At 43.8% G+C, this 22,113-nt stretch overlaps 1 protein-coding gene across 1 annotated transcript in view; it reads right to left on the bottom strand.

The window, feature by feature from the left end:
• The window catches only part of HSD17B12 (hydroxysteroid 17-beta dehydrogenase 12), an 85,581-nt gene that overhangs the window by 51,832 nt on the left and 11,636 nt on the right, over positions 1-22,113 (bottom strand). Inside the window, exon 2 of the mRNA XM_069017168.1 lies at positions 1,464-1,510. Coding sequence (XP_068873269.1) covers positions 1,464-1,510 — 47 coding nt within the window. The remainder of the gene's footprint in view (positions 1-1,463; positions 1,511-22,113) is intronic.

Genomic DNA, 22,113 nt, shown 5'->3' with positions numbered 1-22,113 from the left:
TCTAAGCTGTCAAAGGATAGATTTGTGTTTTATTCTAAATAAATACATAAGTAACAACAATAAATGCAACTCATGAACAGTGTGTTTTATTCTATGGCCCAAGAATGAGTATCTGTACCCTTTGGGGTGCTCTGTGCCTACAGCAACCACTGCAAGGTAGCCTTAATAAACATGGTTTTCCAACAATATCTCATACTTGTGAAGGCTTTCCTAATGGTGGTTTGAATGCAGGAGTCTACCAGCAGCACACATTCATACTCAAAAGCAGCCTAGTTCTTAGAGACATTCTTAGAGACAGAACATAAAGCAAGCTGTAGTTTTATTCACCCAGTAATGTAACACACAGATCCTGAAACTAATCTCCCACAATGTTCAGGGGGTGTCTCCACACTAGAGGGCTTCCTCCTGACAATGCTCTGCTGTGGGCACAGTGACCTCCTTCCACTTGCTCTCAACAGTTAAAATTAAGTGCTGCATCCTTTGCTTCAGTGCCATGTAACTGGGATATCTGGCACGTATGAGCTAGGAGCAGTATGCCAGGATCAGGTGCTGTTGGCACCAGGCTTAATTCCTTTTGCAGCCAACCCCCCTTTCTTGAACCAGTAGTATGAGGTACTACTTCCTACAAAGTAGAAAGGAATTTGGGGGCTGGGGGTGCAGGTAGCAGGGTAAGGCACGTCAGGACAACAGGAAATACGATGGATGTGGACTACCAGGAAGAGGAATGCCATTTTCCTTGTGGGCTTTGCAAAACAGAAAAAAAAAAACAAAAAACATCAAGAAAAAGGGAATCTCTCACAGCTGATCTCACACAAAATCATGCTGGTGTTTCAGAGAACATGAAAATTAGTACAGACAGGCTCACTTTGATAATAATACTGAGTTTAAAGTTATTTTTGCTGTAAATTGTTATAGTCAGCACTATTTGTCATTATGTTCTCTGGACTTACAGGCTAAATTACCCCATACTAACAGGCACTTTCTGTCTTAAGCAATACATTCCAGCATATGAAATATATTTGGAGCCCACATACCCATCAAGAGCAAAAGTACAGTAAAAGAGATAAAGGTAAAATCCAGCTTCAGAGACTTCACGAACTACAGGAAATAATTGGAACATACTGCTGGCAGCTATAAATGCCATTTAGTCAGTGCCTGGAAGTACCAAAAGGAAATACCAAGGGCTGAGAAAGTTAAAATCCTTTAAAAACTAAAAAAGTTAGAAATAAAAACTGAAAGATAAGGTAAGAACAGAAAATATAATTAGCAAATAAAAGAAACTAACAAAAAGACATACAACTTTTGGCTGGTTACCAGAGTGAGGCAAGGTGGGAGACCTCTTTCTCCACAGATACCTATGTTAAGATAAAGTGAGGAGATATGATGTGCAGCTTGAGAGAGTTTAGACAGCTTAACATATAGCCAAGAATCAAGACAGACATCCAAGTGGTAAGAATTCTTACCTCTTCTGCATAGGCTTTTCCAATCCCATCAGTAGCTCCTGTGACCACTGAAACAACAACAAAAAAAGACAAATCTACATTAGGTGCTTCACAGAAGTAACTGCAATGGGTGTGTTCTTTTGTAGGCTATTAAAGTACTCATTCCAGACAGAAACACATCCAAGCCTCTGGAATAGGTGTACAATTTTTATGAAATCGCTTTAAAAACTCACACTAAAACCCTTCCATAGGTAAGAAAGGAGAGAAAGAGATGGAGTTAAGAGCCTAACGTGTTTCAAGAATTCAGCACCCCTTCTCACACCAGTCCTCTGTCCTAATACACTTCTTCAGAAGCTTTGTGGACTAAGAGACATTTCCAAGCCATTTAACTAAAAAAAGCTCATTTATGACTATTAAACCAGCTGTCAACGTATATAGTCTACAGTAAAATAAAAGGTATCTCCAAGCCTGTAAGCATCCTAGAAAACAGATTTTAGCAACAGCTGAACAACAGCTCTGTGTTAGTGTTCCTCCAGCAGATTTCAGATCCCTTTGACCATTGTGCTCACCAGCAGTGAGCATGAGTGACTGATCCAGGCATCAGTTGCAAGCTGGGCTTCTACAGCTTAAACTTTCTCACCTGTGGGTGACTGGATCTGTGTCAAGCTTCAAGTCTTTCTAGGATTCTTTCCACAAGCTGAGAAGCTGTGAGTGACTCAACATGCCATTAGTTTGATAGATTATTCCAGGGCTCTCATCACACTAGTAGCTGACCATCTCAGTAAATTCCTCCATACAGGAACTGCTTTTCCATCCACTTCTTAAGCAAGTACATTCAGCACCACTTCTTTTCTCTCTCAGCTTTTTCTTCTCACCAAACCCAATGCCTAGACGTCAACATCCTTACAATTTTAGCTCTTCTGTCTAGCCTCATTAACCTGTCTCTGCTCTCACTCTCCAAGTAGCCACAGAATATACTGGATTTTTTCTGTTTGTCCTTTTATCAGATCAGAACAGCTTATTGCTGAACATAGCCACAGCCAAATTATTGGACTTGTTTAATGTTTCAGAACAGTGAACTGGGAGTGTTGGTTTAACTCTCAGGTCAACCTCTACCTGAACAAAACTGACAGCAGACAGAGGTGTTGCCTGGCATTGGGATTCAGCAATAACTTTCCTTCAGAGCACCGGAAGGAGACATGTGTGCAGATGATTTGATTAGTTACCGCTTGCAGATCCCCTCGAACAGTTGGCATGCAGACTGCAGCCAGAATATTTCTGTTTGAGTAATAACAGCTAGGAAATGCTGTAACCACTTCAGTCTCTTTGCCTGCTATCTATAAATAAGTGGATGTAATAACAAAAGATGAAACTGCCAGCGAAGGTCCTATTTGAGCCTGAATGGTCAGGCAACAGTTCAGAAACAGACTAGAAGGAAAGATCTAGTCATGTCCCTGATTTAACTGAGATTCACAGATGACCACAGATGAAGGTACACACACATATGTTCACCCCTTCCCTGGTTTCAGGGTTTATTTGCAAGATGTCGTAACTCCAGCATGATAAGGATAGGTATACTGCACACATGGGATGCTCCAGCTACTGAACAGAGCTCTGGCTGCTGCACTGTCAGTGCCAGGGAATTTTACTGAGAAAACCAAGTGTCTGTGTCACACTGCTTTGTCACTTCCTATTCAGCCACCATTAGCGAAGTGAGTGACGGTTTTGGTACAGAAACAATGCCATGTAATGAAAGGTGAAGCAAGGGTCCAAATGACCAATAAAAATCAGACTTTAGGGAATAAATCAAAAATACATTCCCAGAAGCCCATTTCCTGCAACCAAACTTGTACCAATATTGTTACCCATTCAGCCAGATGCACCACAGCCCTACAGGACAGCACCATCCCTTTAGTTCAAGGCCTAACAAGCTTCAGTTTCAGCCTTGCTGACCTGGGATTCACATTATGCATTATCACACAAGTCATTGTTGCTTCAGCAAAACAATGAAGCAAACAGGAGTACAGTGAAAACATGTACCAGGACCCCTCCCCATCAGGATCACAACAGTAGCTGGACAAGTTCTAAGCTGACCCAATGTGGAAAACATTCAACTTCAGTGACTTGGTGAAAGGGGTTGTCTCCTTCACTATAGTTAGTGAGGCACCTAAAGAAGAACCATTCCCTGTAACACTTAGAGATTGTTTCTTCTCCTTCCAACTCAGAATTTATGGACTTAATGGTTTTATTCCCAGATAACAAGCTCAGCATTTTAAAATACTGTTTTCGGACACTGTAAGTTGTTCCACTTCTAGCACCTGCAGCCAAAAATGCATGCTCCAAGAGGCAGGGACTCCAAAAAGCACCTGTAGCCCTTTAAAGGCTTAGTAAAGTACAAGTAGTTTCAGTCAAGGATATTTACTCATTTATTGAATCCATTGCTTAGGTAAATGGTAATGGAATCAGCTGGAGCACGAGATATAAGCTGAAGATGAGGGATTTCTAACTGAAGTGTGAGTAACAGGATGGGTTTTTTCCTTTTATAGGCCCTAGTTCAAATTAAAATAACCTGTAGTCCATAGGTTAAAGTACCCTCCAGAACAGACTGTGAGAAATTTAAACAAATCTGATGTAGATAAAAGTTACAAAATCCCATCAGGAAATAAGAAGTGCTTGAGCCATCACCGACAGAAACAGACTCCTGGCTGATACACATCCCTGTTTTGCTTCTGCTGCAGGTAAAGGCATACACATCAGGATAAAGTCGGCAGCTAGTTTTTCTTGGCAATAAGGGAACTCCTCACAAGATGACACTGAGACCATCATTTAACTTTAGTGCTTCCATGTGGAAAAGGATAACTGTCTTCTGCTCTGTGCTCTCACACCATCTTGAAGGACAAACACGGAACAAGGACTGCTTTCCAATGAATAACCTAAACCCCATTTTTTTCAGGCCACACTTCTCTTCCTAAGGCCCTTTGAGAGAAGCCACCTGGCTCAGTTCCCTCCCATTCAAAGCAAATGGATTTTCCATCTACAGCTGCGCTGGTGGTGGAGGGCCGTCAGCACCCATGGACTGCAATGGGAAACATGCACTAACACAGACCTGGCCTGCTGCTGACCAGTAGCACCCAGTTCAGCCAGCTCTGGTTACTGCCCATTTATGGGATCCTAGTGAGCAGTCTGGAGGGTCAGAAAGGCTGCCCTGACAGGAATCTGCCGGAGCAGAAAGCAAAACTTAAACCCTACATTGTAAAAGCAGGGAGAAGAGGTGGGGTAAAGGTAACCAAGAGGACCAACATCACAGAAGTCAAGATTCAGCCACCTTATCTTCCTCCACATTTTGGATTACCTAAATCTTGTACATCAGCAAGTCACTTACCATTTTCATATTGATTACATTCATCTCTAGCTTGCATACTGGAGCCAAATGTTGCAGTTTCAACCACTCCAAAGCTGCGTCAGTTTAACTAAATTTCTGCTATCAACTTGATGTGCCCAAGCTAGTTTGAGTCCAAGCGTGGATTACGCTTTTGAATTCTGTTTCCTCTACAGACTGCCTTCCAACAAAAGTTACAGACTGACTGCAGTTGGCAGAGCTTAAAGAAGGCAAAGCAAGTAGGATAGAAATAAGTTATTGTCTATATAAGAAAGCTGCACCAGGACCTAACTGTGATTATACACATTTACTCAGTAGTCAGACTAACTGTAGTAGCTTCCCACTTCAGCCATCTGCTGTCTTCAGGAGAGAAGCAAGAAGAGTGCCCAGGCAACTTGTGTGTGAGCCCACCAAGTAAATGTTTGCCTGAATGGAAGCTGGTATTGTAGCATCGGCTGATTTTAGACAAAGAAGTCAACACCCATCTTTGCCTTTTCCCCTACAGCCCCAAAAGTAAGGGGACAAAAATAAGGAAAGGTATCCAGTAACGTGACATACCTTGAGAACAGGCTCACTCTTAATAAATCAGTACATGCATTCGCATTGGGCTGGAGATGTTCTGCCCTGGGAAGTTCCCACTGGCCAGTCTTCAGCAGGCTTGGACACATGGTATTTCGCAAAATAATTAGTCCTCACCTGGAACAGATCCCCATCTGAAGAGCCTTTTTTGACACTAGTATATGCGTAGCTAGAGAACTGACATATACATACTCTTCTTTAAGTTCAAAATAAATCCATCTAAAAATTCCTGTTCTGAGTCAGAGTCCACAAAGCCTGGCCCTAGTGAGTACAGCACACTGAAAGGAACATCTCTTGCTCTTCTAGGAAATGACACTTTGGGAAAGACTTGCATAATCATTGTTATAATGGGTGACAGATGTACGTACGGTCTCATCCTCTAGTCCTGGTTTTCATTTCAGTTTTGCATCAATAGTCTTATATTCCAACAGACCCTACACTGCTCGAAGTGGTAGACAAGAAGTCAGAAAGCTGATAAAACTAAAATCACTACTCATGCTAGCCACTAGTGTACACCATGTTAGTATAAATGACTGTGAACCTACCCATGCTTTGGATGCAGTAATAGGGTACAAAGAGAAACTGCCAATGTAGTATCAAGGCCTCCAAACAATGAGAGCAGTATGGGGCATCATCTGCTCACACTGCTGGAGGAGGTTATGCCAGATGTAGGCTGTAGATATTACAATTACCATTGTATATATATAAGTTATCAGCACAAGATTGCAAATCAGCAGTTAAATTTTTTATTACAGTATTATCCTTAATACATAATGTAATTATTTCCCTAAATCACCAAAATCTTCACCTCAGGACAGTATAGCATCTTTGCCCTAATGGCTGTGCCAGAATTTTGCTTCCTATGTGGTTGTGGGGAGAGAAGAATGAACACCCCGCCCCACACACACACACACTTTTCAACTCCCACTTTAATAACATATCTTTGACCTCTTACAGTGGTCTCTTTAATTTAAGATACAGCTACACAGGCATCCACCACAGCTTCTGCTACTAGAATAGTTATTGACAGACACAACTCACTAATACTCGTATACCTTAATACCACCTAGCCAACTTATCTCCTAGTGCTTCTCAGCTTTTGTCACATATACAACAGGTAGGATGTAGTTCATAAGCATTGGCAACATTTCCTGGCCAGTACCAAACTCAGGACAACCCTTGACAAAGTTAGAAAACTCACCAGTCAGTGAGATTGTCATCTGGCATTGAAAGGGAACAGCTTTCCTGTCATTAAAAAAGCCATAGACCAAGGCTGGGGAACACATGCAACCAGTGACTTTAGAAGATTAAAACAACCAGTGGTACTTTAGGAGATAAAAATGTAGACACTTCTCCAGAAGCGTTACAGAGGGGTAAATACACAAATGTTTCCAATAGCACCTGCATCCTTCAGAAATCCCACAGCCCATGGCTAAATACAAGAGATAAAGTGCCACCAACAGTGTGGGGAACTCACATGTTCTTTCTGCTTATAAGAAGTAACAGCCAAATAAGAGGTCACAAAAAAATATCCACCACCTTCTAAGAGGTATAATAGAGGTATATTCCTTGCTCACAAAAACAGGACTACCATTCCAGAGCCAGGCAAAAGCAGAACCCAGCAGCCCATGGCAGTCTGTTTTGTGACTAAAGTGAGTATTCAAGGCCCGAGGAGAACATTTTTACCTGCTTCTCATGCAGCCAGGACATCTTAAAACAAAAGCAAAGAATGGTGCAGTAAAGCATGAGGCAGGCATGTAGAAATCATCTCGTCTCACGCCGGGAGCAAGGACCAGTGTTGACACAGGGAGAGGGAGCAACAGCAAGCATAGAAAATTCTACTGCAGTTCTGCAGAGCAATCACGCTGAAACAAGATTATAGATTCGTGACTCCCCAACTCAAGGTTAGACTACAGTGAAAAAAACTTAGAGAGATCAAGCCTGCCTTCAGACACAAACACGTTTTCCACAGCAAAATGAACTTTTGAGATGCCTAATGGAGATAAAGCACAAAATACTTTTATCCATATTGCCTCTAGCAAACAGCACCAGGCATACTCCTCGCAGTGCTTTGACTACCTGCACAATGAAGCTAGCAACTATTATGCATGTTCTCTACTAGTCTCTTCAAACTACAAATTCATTTTGGTTCAGCCATTTTCCTGTTTTCATTCAGAAAAGCCTGAGTTTTCAGGCAATCTTTCAGAGTACTGCAGATGCACTCATGCACATCATTACCTAGGAGGGAGATTCTCAGGCCACTAGCAATGTTATTCTCCCTAGACAGATGTGGGTCCAGCAATCTGGGAATATCTACATCCTTCCTGCCAAAAAACTAACAGATTATAAGGAGGGTATCTTAGCTCCATCTCTGATTCCCTGAGAAGTGCTCAAATTTATTGTCAAAATGGCCACTGCAGAGCTAGTCTGTCTGCAACATCCTCCATTCAACACAGAAGAGCCATCCCTATCCTGCAAGGCTGAACCCAGATATGAGTGAGGGTCTGTCACAGCACAGTACCCAGCTGCAGCACATATCAACATACATTAGGACCCTCTGTGTCTTGCTAAAGTAATACAGTTGAGAGGAACTCCACAGCACAGCTAACCTTAGCATAGGTTTAAAGTACAGCCCATAAATAACTGAAGACTCGAGATTCTTCTGCTACGAAACACAGAGGCTATATTAAGAATATGACAGCTCCTGGGGAAAACAAAAGCTGGCAAGGGGAGGAAAGACTATCCCTGCTTGGCATCATGCAGTGCTTCATTTATTACAGATTTATATAAATCACTGGCATTTGACCAATACCAAGCTTCTAGATTATCTCCAGCCAACAAAAGTACTTTAGTCTGTGCTGGTTAAAAATATTCTACTTTTTGTCCTCAGCTTGCTAGGAACGGCTATTTTTAGTAAGACTCCAATCAACCTTATCAAAATCAAGCATCAAAAATAGACTGGAGAAACACTGGAAGCATATACTATTTTTAGCTGCTCCGTCTATCCCTGCCGTTATCCACAAATTCTGACTGCACAGACCATGCATGAGTGCTTAGTTATTCTAGGCAGATCTTAGTCGTGACCCTTTTTTTCCCTGAACACCTGAATGCAGAAAACACTCGATTGATTAAAGATTAATACAGCCGCAAACCATGACAGCTGCCTTTCGTCTGAGTGCTTTTGGGGAGGGGGAGAATACAGGATGACAGAGAGCTTGCATCAGTATTCCTCTTGGGGATCCATTACATGGAAAGAAAATTGCTATTTCAATTCCCCTTTGTTGCTAAAAATAGCAGCCCCAATTGATTCAAGCAAACAGGGCACCGGCTTAGCAATGCCAAATTTAGAAACCACTGAAGTCCCAAAGAGTGAACGCTAACGCAGTCTAACACATGCCAGCTCATATTTAACGAAGAACAAAGAAGATAAGCATGCCGGCTGCAAGTTAATAAGACAGCAGCAACTCCTCGCATTTTTATTAAATAAAAACTGAAAACTCTGTGCAAAAAATAAGACAAACTTCACCTCTATTCTCAATTTAACTGCTGAAATAGGAAGTCTCATATCAAAAAGATCTGTACCCAAGCTGGAATCCTAGAAGTTCTGTATATGTTTTTTTTTTTTTCATATAAAGGTTTTTTTCCTGCACAGAGGAGCTAACACCTAATGGTCAGGCTTTGAAAAGACAGGCTACAGAAAAAGGTTCAATTCCCCAAACCAAACACTTACTTGGTAACAGCTTGTGTCTAGGAGCTAGGATTGTGGGTAGAAAAATATTCTATAAATATCGCAGCACTGACAAGTTCCCATTTCACCCAGAACTACAGCAAGAAAGGGTTTTGGGCAGTGCACTCTGAAGATTCTTTAGATTTGAGAACTAGAAGCAATCTAGAAATCCCTACAAGAAAAGCATACTGAAGAAGTCATGAAAGTCACACTCAATGCTTAAGCAATTCCAGTTCCAGTTGCCTCTATGGGAGCTCTCCCAGTTCAGGCTGGTTGTCTGTTATGCACTCAAACTCCAGACTTTGCTATGAGGTCTTTTTTTCCTGTCAGTCGAGGGCTGCTGCATTATGGACATGGGAGTCTGGGAGGACAGGGGGAATTCTCTTATCCTATTCAGAAGCCTCCACCCCATCCTTTGCTGCTTTCAAGCCTTTTGATCCAGAAAATGTCAGGTGAAACCAAGATTGCCCTGAATTTAACTTTCTACAGTAGCAAGGAAGTTGTTCAGATCACCTGCTCAAGCCAGTTCAAGTTGAGTTAAGCATTTGCAAAGGCTACAGCTGCCTTGTGCTCTGTAAGACGCTACAGTAAGAGTTACTGCACAGCATTAACATTCAGCAAAAACAACCTCTCGTTTGTTCATCGTTGTGAAATACGTGACAGATGCTGACTGTCACGGCAAGCACGACCAGGCCAAAAAAACACATGCACAGAGGTCATTCAAATTACCATTTCTGGTTCTTCCTGCCTCTAGGAGGGGGTAAATACAACATGAACATTTTAAAGATCAGATAGCTCAGGACTGGCACCATCTGAAGGCTTTCAGTGTGTTTGCCACTGGAAACAAGCATAGATAAGTCACTTTTCTGAGAAGGAACTAAGCAGCCAGAAGAAGGGCCTCTGGGTTTAGAGCCTGCAATGCTGAAAGAATCATCTACATCAGAAGTCACTAAAAGAAATTTGAGATTTTTTTTTCCTCTTTCACTAAGTATTTGTAGCTGGCAGAAAAATAAATTCCAGTTAGCAGTGTAGCTACAAAGAACCAACACTTGCAACCAGAAGAGGATAACAAGTGATCTTGGCAAGCTATGGGCATTTTCATTTCAAGTGAAAGCTATGCAAGGTGTCAGAATAATTGTGAGCATAGAAAAAGTGGAGACTGGTGTAAAATGCAGCACTAGATCCATTTTTAATCAAAAGATGAACTGGGTCAAACTTCTAAAAGGTATGATCAGTTTAGACAAGAATAATGTTCCAGACCGACGAGGCAAAAGAAAATAATTTTATATGATGAAACATAAGAATCTTAGAATATCATCAGGGGCTGCCTGGGGAGGCAGCTACAATGGTTCAGACTAAAACCAGAACTTGATCAGGACAAAAACAAATGACTAGTTACACCCCTCAGGGACTTATCTCACTACAAATCCTGTTCAACACTGTTACTAGTGACCACCACACAAAGAAGGAAATGCTTTATGAACTTCACAGAAAACCTAGGTCCTGAAAAGGATCACAATGTCACAATACAAAGAATTACACGGGTCTACAGACCACAGGAATAAAACATAATATTGCCAGATATTACACAGTGACATGGAGATACCAAATGTCAAGATATGCATTTGAGACTAACTTTGTTTAGAGGTGAGGTGACCATTGAAAAGAATGGAAAAAAAGGTATCTGGGGTGCAGTGTCTGCATGTAAAATTGTCTGTAAATTGTCCTTCTGATGCAGCTGTAAAGACAACTTATATAACCACTGAGGCGCTTCCCATAATAATAGGAAACAATAATACATTAAGTAATTTAAATGGGAACAACCACAAAAAAGAGTAAAAAAAAAAGAGAGCTACTAAGATGATTAAGAGTTAGCTGTTCTGGGAGGTTAGTTTAAAAGAGTTTTATTCACTCTTCATAAGCTCCCATAGAGTAATCACCAGAAAAGGAAAAGTTTAGGCTAACATTGGGAAGACAATATAAGCTGGCTGTTTGTGACCAACTGGAAATCACTATATCTCAAGGGAGGAAAAAAAAACCCATTTCTGACTCTGAAGAGCAAAATAAGGGTAAGGAACCTGACCTGCTGGAGGAGCTCTGAGATGCAGTTCAAGCCAGAGCTAACCCCGGACACAGAGCCACAAACTTGCAACAAGAATCTGTTCCTTACTATCCATTTAACGGATCAGAAAGAAAATGGGAAACAAAATAAGCCTGACTGTAATTTGTTTATTGCTTTCAATACATTCTGTCAACTGCATGGTTCTACACTTCCTCAGGTTGTCAGAGGCCATCAGGGAAATTACCCTTCCTCCCCCACAATCTCACTACACAATTTGACTTCCAGAGGCTGGCTGTTCATCTCTTCATGAGAAAGAGGCTAGTTGAAGCTAGAGATAAGAAACAAAAACAATATGAGAATCAAATGCACCATGGTCCTAACAGAACAGAGACTCTGGTTCCATGAGGCATCAGAACTGGGAAGGGGTTCCCTCTTGAATCCCTTATCCTGCTGGCAGTAACTCAAATCATCTTACTCAAGCACCTTCCTATTCACAGTGAGGACACCAGTCTCCATTTGGGGCACAAAAAGAACCAACAGCACCTTGTAATGGCTTTTTAAAGATCAGACCGTGGGCACAAAATTGGTGCAGTGCTAAATACAACCTTTTTTCTGCACCTTTGAAACACTGTTTGACCTTTCACAGCTTCACGACTACAACCTGAACTATTTAGAGTTATACAAAACACAGTCTTGAAGAAATTTTTAAATGAAGGTTTGGGTTTATTTCAAGCATAATGCATCATTCTGTATGAGCATGGCACATCCAATGCATCAGGTCATTAGGAAAAAAAAAAAACCCATGTTATCATTCACCTATTCCTTTGCACGCATCCAACAATTTGTACTGGAAGTGGAGGGGAAAAAACCAACACAGTGTAGACAAGCTCTCTCACACTATAACCATTTTATCACAAGAATAGATCCTCCAGCTCAGAACAGAGATCCAGTCAGCCCAAGACTTGGTCTCTGGTAGAGGTCAGCAAGAGGTACTAAGAGATTTTGACAAGCCAAGTATTGAAATACCTCTTCAGGATGCTCTTCCTGTCTCCAGCTTGCAGCTCTGCAATTTAGTGGGCTACAGCTGGTGATTTTGGACAAATTCACAGGAGACAAAGCTATTAAGGTATTTTAGAGTAACTTTTTTTTTAATCCATGTAAACCTTTAGCATGTAATACAGACTGTAACAAGAAGCCATCCAGCTGAACTACACCCTGCATGGGACAGTATCACCTCCTTCTGTTCTTTTTGAAACTCACCTGCTAGTTTGGGATTTGGTGCTTTCTCCACTACCTCGATTATGGCAGACAATGACACTGGTCACGTCACCTATCTTTCTGTCCTTTAAACTGATGTTGTGGATTTTCAAGTAATTTTATACATTAAACAGGTAAATCTAACAAATGTAAAAAGATTTATAAGATTAGCTATTTAGGAAACCCTTTGATGGGAGTCTCTATGAGAATCCATTTGGACTACAGGTTTGCAGATGGCAAATTTAATTTTAAAAATTAAGCACATTTCAAATACCAAAATTACCTAGCTATATTCCATGTATTAGAAAAACCATGTTCCTTCCCTACTCCCAGAATTAAAATCTTAGTTTCAAATGCAAGTTACAGAGTAGCATTTCACTGCATCAACAATATACCAAAAATAGACAAACTGGGAAGCACTGAAAGACTAAGAAAGCTGACACTGTAGAGACTGATTTTTGTTGTTGTTGTTGTTAACTTCCAGCTCCAGTGAATCCCAAGCCACAGAACTGCTTAGACATTCCTTCACCATTCTTATCAGCATTCTGCCTTGTGCCAAAGAAAACAAACATTTTCAGCATCTAAGTTTGCAACAAGGATCACTGTGCCCGAGATACACCACTTTTTAGGAAAGAGAGGTAGGGATCTCAAGAGAAGAAAGGGACCTATGGAGACTCCCAAGAATATATTCTCACGCAGCACAGCCTGCCAGCTTTCAGCTTACAAGGCCATCCAGACCCAAGTAGCTCACACAGAACCACTGGGTGCCTCCATATGGAGCCTTCTGGACTCAAGAAAAGCTAGGGAACACCTAGGAGTCATACATTCATCCAGCCTTGCACTCAACTGATGCCTTAGGTTTTAACTTTTATATTTTTCAGATCCTGTACTGCTTAGTGTGTAACTCTGAAACTTCATATAGCCCGTTAGCTACTGTTCTCTCATTCTGGTTAGACATAACAAACCCTCTCTAGGTTTGCACTTCAAGGACACCTTGCTGTCTCAGACACTGAAATAGGTAAACTAAAGCCTCTAAGGGGGGCGGGGGGGGGGGCAAACTTGGGGTAATTACTTCATTGCCTGAAATTGTAATTGGAGAATTAACCCTGATATGCAAATGGACCAAACTTATAAAAGTGTGAAAAACCCGTGACGTCTGTCTTGGGTGGAGTCCCCTGGAGGCTTTTTGACTCCCAAAGTATACCTTTGAAGGCCCTTCAATAAATACCCATTTTGATGCTCTTAATCTTGTCTAGCCTCTGTTTTCAGCTAGCCATTTCAAAGCATCACAACCAATAAACTTGCTTGCAGCACAGACCCTGAGAAGGAAAGCAGAGAGCTGCTGCCTCACCTCTTCTTCCTGTAACACTCCTTCAACCCAGGTATCGTTACCCTTTATGACATTTTAGGTCCAGTCTCCAATCCTTAACCAATTATTTACAATGTGGTTTCAAACCCATCATAGTCAAAATAGATGAAGGAAATCAAACACATGGGCTACTTCATTTCTTTGTGAATACCACCTACCACTTTGCCTTCTTCCACAAAGCCATTTCCTTCGGGTTTCCACATTCTGATATGCAAAAATTAAAATGTTCCATATTTAGGAAGGGATGATACAAATCAGGACAGCCACTTAGCTGTGCACAAGCAAAAACGAGTTTTAACCCCAAGAAAGGCATAATGCTATATTATCTCATGCAGCAGAAATATGACTGATAAACTGTATTTTTGATATGACTGATAAAGTCTATCTTTGATAAGCAACTTTTTCATTACACACATTTAAGGAGGTTACAAGTCATACCACAAGCTCAGTATATTATCTTCCCAGACATAAATGTGTACAATTGTACCAGGGAACCTTCTTTAGGAAGGTCTCAACCTACAGTGTCTCTCCAAATATGATTAAAATCCAATCCATTTTCTCCCCCTTAAAGCAGCTTTAGCATGTGTGGATATATAGTTTAAGCATACTAAATCTCCACTTCTAACTCCACAAGTGTAAGTAACCAACAATCCTAAAAATTTTATTGCTCTTACATTTGGGAATACCTACTATTACTTATCATAACACTTAAGCTTGGCCCTCCCCCAACAAGCCATCTTGGGTACCAGTGCCCCAAAGACTTAAAAAGCTTTTAAAATTACAAATAAAACTTACCAAGACAGAGTTGACTTAGACCTTCAGCTACTAGTCATATACACACCCTTTTCTCTTGTTTCTCCCAGCTCCCTTCTAGCATTTTAGATCACATGATTCAGGTAAAATCTTAGTAAACAGCCAGACCATTGTGAAACCCATCACCCTCACAGGTGAGGTCCCCTTGGGTCAACAGTTAACTTGGCTCCAGCAGCAAGTTGTTCCTGGCTTCCACCTCCCACAAGCAACAACCCTTCTCCAACACCACCAAAAGCAGTGAAGAGCCACTCAAAATCGAGCTCCTGTCACTGCTTCACAGCAATTCCAACGTTTGGGTTCAGGGAAAAAAGGGAGGGGCCATCAGCGGTATCAATTGCTCCGATGACAACAGTTCCTTGCCAACCTAGGCTCTTCAAGGACACAAAGAGCAATTCTTTAAGAAAGCCTCAAGTTTTCTAACAAGGTTTCTCATGTTTTAAACAAGACAGCTGCTGTGGACTATGAAGGTTCTGAAGTCCAGCACCCTAGAAAGCAACTGCAGTGTGGCACTCCTGCCATGGAATTTGTGCTGTAGATTCACACTCAGTGAGTTACTGCCTCACCATCCAAAAACTGTGTGGCTTTGAGCCCCTCCTGCCATGCACTAACAATTCCCAATATCCCAGATCAGAAGAGATCGCCTATCTTCTGTTGTTAGAAGTCAGCTGGCCTATACACATTTATTGCAGAGAGACCTTGAATAGTTTCTCCAGGAAGTCATTTTATACCTGATCAGCACCCCAAAACCATACATGAAACTATTTCTCCACAGCACTGCCACACGGGGGTATTTTGGGGCAAGCAGAGAGGGCAGCTGAGGTGACCAGTCCAGCAGGAGGCTGATTTTGCCCATCCCATGCCTTTGCTGCCTGCACCAGAGCAGTTCACCCTCTGCAGACAATAAGCAAAGCTGCGTAAGCAGCTGAGCACAGAAGATGAATGAACCGTGTGACGCTAAAGATCTGTGAATTGAAAAATCTAATGCATGAATTAAAATCCGTACCCTCGTTCCCCCCTCTCCTTTTCCCCCAAAAAAGAAATGTATACAGCAGGACATAAAAGAAGAAATAGAGAGAGGTGGAAAAACGTGGTCTGACACATTTAAAAAAATTGATGGCCTGTCACCCAGACGCTGATGAATATTTTTTACAGGATAAAAATGGCAACCTAGAGTCTAAAAATAAAATGCTGTGCTGCAGACCTGTCTGGTTCAGCAACACCACTGGAATACAAACACACTCCTTTCCTGGTGTATCTTGACTAAGATTTCAAAATAAGAAAAGGAAAAAAAGCACTGTAGAACATATATTCTATTTTCAAGAGAATGGATTTGGCGTTTGTGGGGTGTTTTTTTAGTAAGAATTCAGATTAGCATTATACTTCACTTTCATTGTGTAACTGCCATTAAAAAAAACCCTGCTAAATTTTAAGTGATTGATGAGAAGAGCAGAATACCTCATGCTGCACAAAGCAATTTTTTTTCTTCCCTTCCCCTGACAATTACAATATAAGAACATATTTATCAGTGCTTTTAAACTGTAATTCCAGTAAGCTTTAAAATGTATTTTTAGAATCATACTGCAGACAGAACTGTGGACATTGCTATTTTGAAACTCACCCCACCCCCAGAGACAGAAAATAAAACCTTTTGCTTCATTCTGTATCACAGTTTAGATTAAAAACGTGCTTAGCTGAGAAGTAAAAATGACTGAACATCATTCAACACTAATTTCTCAAGACTATCCACACTGCAGACAGGCTGCCTTATGCAGTATAGATGCTATTTTTAGCAAGTGATGCAATAGCTGCAAGGGCTCTCCCAGAACCTTTAATTTAAGAGCCCAAGCCATACTAAAATGCACTTCAAGATACCTAATATCCCTGCACTGTCACCTTCCCATTCTCTGCACCAGCCTACTACCCACACAGGTCACTCCTTTTTAAGTTTAATCTTCCAAGAAAGAGACAGATTTTACATGTGAAGAGAAAATCTGTATCTATACATCCATCAGCAAACACACCTGCCCTGCACTGTATATGACAAGGAAGTTACACAACACTGTATAGAGATTTTCTGACCTCTTGGTTTTCTATTGAAATACGAAGCAGCTTGGTGTCCTTGCTGAATTTTTGTGAAGACTTTGAAAAGCCCACAAAGCTAATACATCTAATCCTTCCCCAGGCTGTTTCCATTCTTGGAGATCTTTTTAGAAGTTCTTGTGTCTAACAGACAACTGTTAAGACACATTTCTGCTAAGTGACTGTTTCAACAGCTAAAAATTCTAAAAAACAAGAAGAGTTCCTGAAATGCTAGGGCTTTTTAAAAATTGTTTTTAAAACAGGATAGGGAATTTCCAACCCTTTGGATCTGTGGATCCTTTATGTTCTGCAGTAGTCATGTAGACCTCCATGTAACAGTCAAGCTTACTGGTAAGTTTTGCACTGACCCCTTTTAAATTCTAATTCCACCTGCCCCCTCCCAAAAACCCCAGAGTTAATACAAAAATCAGAACTACCCAAGAAACTACTTTTGTTTAACTTCTTACCTTGACCCATGGGAGGGGACACCATGCAACAGCTCTAAAAAAGCCTTTATGTTTTGAATGGGTGGTCATGGTGTGTGTTATATAAATCCATGAGCCCGACCTGCTGCCCTGCAGAGTTTGAGTCCTTTGGTTATTAACACAGGCAGGGGACATGTAAGACCTCTTACCTCCTATTTCAGACCACCCATTTATCAGTCATGGCCAGCACTTGGGGCTCAGGAGAAATTCCTATATGTGTATCATGTTCCCAAGTTTTACACCTCAGCTCCTACAGTGCACTAACAGATGTGGGAGAGCAGGTATTAAGACAGCTCTGGGCACAGCAAAAGCATTTGCTTTGTGTAAGGGTATTTCCCAAGATCTTTCCCTCTTCGTGAGTTCTCATCATGCCACATAGCATCCAAGAAAGACAGAAGCAGGGAGGCTTGACAAAACTTCTTGTTTGAAGCAGTAAAGGTCTGCCTCGCCACCACACATACAATGTATTCACTTCCTCCAACACAGGCATTGGGGAAGCCAATGTCAGCAGAATTCATAAGATCTCCAGGCTATCTGGGAAAAAGGAATCCAACTGCAAAGAGGTGAGACTTGGAGAGATTTCATTCTCCCTTCGAGATCCTGACTGCTCAGAAGTAGAACAGAAGTTGAGCAGAAAGACACCCAGTGATATTTTATTCATTTTGGCTAGAAGCAACATTAAAACAAGCTGTACACTGAGAAGGTAGCATTAACTCTAGGGACACAGAGGTACGAAAATAAGGATTCTGCAGAACAACTGAAGTGGCAACAAAACTCATGCCCAAATGTGTAACCTGCTCAAGAGTAAGATAGCTGAAGCACAGAGACTTCCATATCTGATGCCCCTAAACAGGAGGATGGGAAGCATCACACTGGAATTTTACAAGGCCTTGTGAAGGTATCAAGAGGATAACAGCTGCAGAATGCAAGTTCAGGCTCTTCAATGTATATACAGCAGGAAACAAGTGCACAAATGTACATCAGCTTCACTCCTGCAGGGCAGGAGCAATGACAAGCCAGAAGAACAGACCAGTTTCCATAGCCAGTTCCTCACAGTTTTACTGAGACTAAGTAAGAGCACAGAAGCCACATAATATGTGTCATGTTAGACACAGAAGTGAGAAACATTAGTGTCATAAGAGGCTGAAAGAGCTGCTGCCATGTCACCCAGCCCACTGCTCCTCACTCGAGGCTGCAGAACTGTGGGAGTGCAGGACATTCACAATCCTTATTACATCTGTGGTCAGCTTGTCTAGGGTAAATGCAGACTGAAACTAATGTGACCACCAGAGGTGAAAGTCTCCAGCACTTAAAATGGATAACAAAATGGAAGGGTTTAGAATAAGAAGCCACCTGAGCTAATTAGCAAAGTAGTTCACATTAAGCAAGAACCAACATCATCCTGTTTAGAGAGACAGTATTGGATCTTCTAGTAAAACATTATGCTTCTGTTCTCATGACTGGAAACATCCAAAATTTCAAGTCACCCAAATCATCAGTTCCCAAGGACAAAAAAAGGTGGACTGACCCTTTAAGCTGCCTGTTGCTATCCAAGACACAAACCAACATTCAATTTGACCCTTCCTTCCTTCTCCCTTGCTACTTTGGAATGCAGAATGTGTGCAATCTTATTCGAACCAATAGCTAAAGTAGTTCTTCTGGGGAGAGAGGAAAACACCCCTCAGGGTGTCCCTTTCGCAGGTTCAACCATGAACTGCACGTACACCAAGATCTACAAGAAGCTTGTAAGCATGTTTATGCTATGCTAGGAATGGCTCTAAACCTTTTATAATCCCTAACATTAAATAACACCTTTATTTATGTTAAAAAGTGGAGCCCTCTCAGATGTACTGGAATTAGTTATTCATGGCTTGTTAGAGGCAAAGATGGCTTCAGGGATATATTTAGTAGATAATGTTCTGTTAAAAAGATGCGAAGACAAGCACAGATAAGAGATGCCATAGCTGGCAAGCCTTTATTCAGCTGTCAAGATCCTATAAAGGCAAGCCTTAAAAATATAGAGAAGTAGCACTAGAAGAATTTAAATTTCTGCTATCTTTGAAAGTTACCTAATTATGATGAGAAACAATCTACTCAAATAGGTGGTTCATACAAACAACAACCCCCAGAAATTAAAGTTGTTGAAAAGCCATTAAACTTATCTTCAAAAGATACCCTGCCTACAACAAGTGTGAGGTACTCCGCAGTATGTTGTTTCTCGAGCCCACGTCTTGCATTCTAGCCTTTGCACTGGAAGGAGACACAGAAGGGGAATTTAGCTGAATCTGGAAGTGACCCGATCATGTCGCTTTGGGGCACCGCAGCCGCGGAGGAGCCCAGCCCGAGCCGCACCTTCCCGAGCAGGACGCGCCGGTGTCCGCACTGAGCGCTCTCAGCAGCGCCCTCTGCCCGCGGCCGGCGCGGCAGCGGCGAGTGCGCCCGGCTGCTCAATCGAGCACAGCCCACCATTCATAAAAAGGGGGTCGCGCAGCGCTGAACGGCGACCGTGCGCTGCTGGAAACCGAGCAAATCTGAACACCACTCTGTATTTTTTCACCCTAAAATATATATACAGCTCCAGCTAAAATGAGCGTATTTGGTAATTATTGCTCCACAGAAGTCCCTTCCGTCCCACGCTCTTAATTACATTCGCTTCAATTAAGTATTTCTATCCATCGGGGGGGGGGGGGAGAGAAGATGAATAATGTTAATATGCCCAAGTTAATCAACTTAGAAGGCAACAGTTGCCTCATGAGAAATGCCCTCGATAAATTACCATCAAGCATTAGGGAGACTCTTACGTTAAAGCGCTCTAGAAATCCTTGACTGTTTTATTCGTATCGGCACTGTTTTGCAATAGGTGTTTGCCTTAAAGATTTAAGGAAGAACTTGGGCAACACTGCCTTTGCCTTCCCGTTACTAAATAAAGAAACGCCCACCGATGCTTTCTATATTTCACTCCAAGCCCTTGAAAACTTGCAGTATTTCCCCCGGTGGAAAACTCCCCAGATTTTCCCATGGAAACGAAGCTCCCATCACGCCTCCTTAAATGTTTCAGCTACGATTGATTCGATGCACTTTCTTCTCCCTGGCAGAGCAGGGAGGCAGAGGAAGCGCCTGCGGGCACTGCATGGGCTGGCGCAGGCTGCCCCGGCCCCCCCGGCCGCACGTGGACTAGCCAGTGTCCCTGGCAGCATCCCTCTCACGCGACGAGGCCGCGCACCCCCGGCCCCCCGGGATGGCGGCTCCCAGGGAGCGGCCGTGAACGGCGGCCCCGCAGATCCCCTGCCCGCCCGGGAAACTTCAGGAGGAGGACACGGGAAGCGCTCCCCCGCCGCCGCCCGGCTCACGGACGGGGTAGCCCGCCGCCTCTCGGGGCGGGAAGCCGGGGCGCCCCGGGAAGAGCGGGAATGTGGGCGGAGGAAGCCATGCGCTCCCGGCAGGGCTCACACTGCCTGGCCCCCACCACCGCCCGGCGCAGGGTCTGCGAGCCGGCCCCCGTGATGGCCCCAGGCGCTTCTTAAGCGGAGCGGAGGGAGCGCGTTATGTCACCGGTTAGGTAACGGCGCGGGAGCCGCCGCAGTGACGGCACCACTCCTCCTCCTCCGCCCCCTCCCGCCGCGGCCGGGGCGGCTGAGGTGAGGCGGCATTAACCCTTGGCGGGGGCGGCCTTCCCCCGCGGCCAGCGGATGCCCCGGGAGCGGGGCGGGCTTCCCCCGCCGCGCACCGGAGGCAGCGGGGAGCGGGGTCGGTGCCGCCGGGAGGGCGGCGGGGCGGCCCCGGGCGCCAGCACCTCCGGCGCGCCGTGCGGGCCGGCAGGGGGCGCTGCTGCGCCGCGGCGGGCGGGCGGGGGCGGACAGACAGACGGACGGACGGACGGACGGACGGCCCGGGGGCGCCGGCGCCCTGCGGCCGCTGCCCCGTGCCCACGCGTGAGGCCCGGCCCGGCGTGCCAGGAGTACGCCCTGTTCCCGGACACTGATCCCAGCACGCCCGAGTCACCGGCGCACGGGGCGATCGGCGCCCTTACACTAAGCATGCACGATCTCGGAGCGCAGGATCCCCGCTCCCGGCCGGCAGCCGGCATTGCCCGAGCGCCAGGCTTGCAACAGGACCAGCGCGGAGCCACCAGCGCGCCCAGCCCGGGCCAAGCTGAGCTGAGGCTCAGCCGAGGGCATTCCCCGCATCCCTCGTTGCCACCTGCCCCACGCGTCTCCGCAGCCGGCCTTCACACAGGATCCACCCACAGCAGAGGACTCGCCCTCAGCTCGTGGCCAGATGCCCTGCGTACTCCTGCCCCAACCACAAGGCAGCAGGACACACACGCCCGGCAGAGAGAAGGACTCCGGGCCGGCCAGCCCGCACCACACATGGATTTCAGGTCCCACTGAGCCCCGGCTCCATCAGGGAACACTGGCACAGACACATAACTATTCACCTTGTCCCTGACAAGGTGGAAACTTCTATGCAGAATTATACCAAGAATGCAGCATTCCCCTGTCAAGATCCACCACAACCTCCTTCCAAGGTCTTCACTGCAATCTCTCCAATGCCCTTTTTCATTTACAGAGTCCACTCAAGCAAATGGTGACAGGATTCTTCAGCTTGTCCCAAGCAAGCAGACCAGCACCCATGGCTCAGAAAAAAAGTAGCTCAGAGGAATTTTCAGCAACATCCCCTATCCACAGATGCAATGCTATAAAGGGAAAACAGCCTGCACCAATTGCCAGGATGCTCTGGAAAGCAGCATGCACACTAGGTTGCACAGCTCTGGCTCCCTGATTGACTTCAGGTACCTCCTGCCCCGTCTCTCTTCTACTTGCTGCTTTCCTTCCTTTTTTGACACCCCATTCTTGCAGCCCTCCTATCCCAGCTTCTCAAGGACTCTTTGATTTAGAAAACTTTATAGGTTCTACAGCAG

This window comes from Aphelocoma coerulescens, chromosome 5, assembly GCF_041296385.1.
Source record: "Aphelocoma coerulescens isolate FSJ_1873_10779 chromosome 5, UR_Acoe_1.0, whole genome shotgun sequence".
NCBI lineage: Eukaryota > Metazoa > Chordata > Aves > Passeriformes > Corvidae > Aphelocoma > Aphelocoma coerulescens.
The sequence above is the reverse complement of the archived record's forward strand: the minus strand, read 5'-3'. Positions and strand labels throughout refer to the sequence as shown.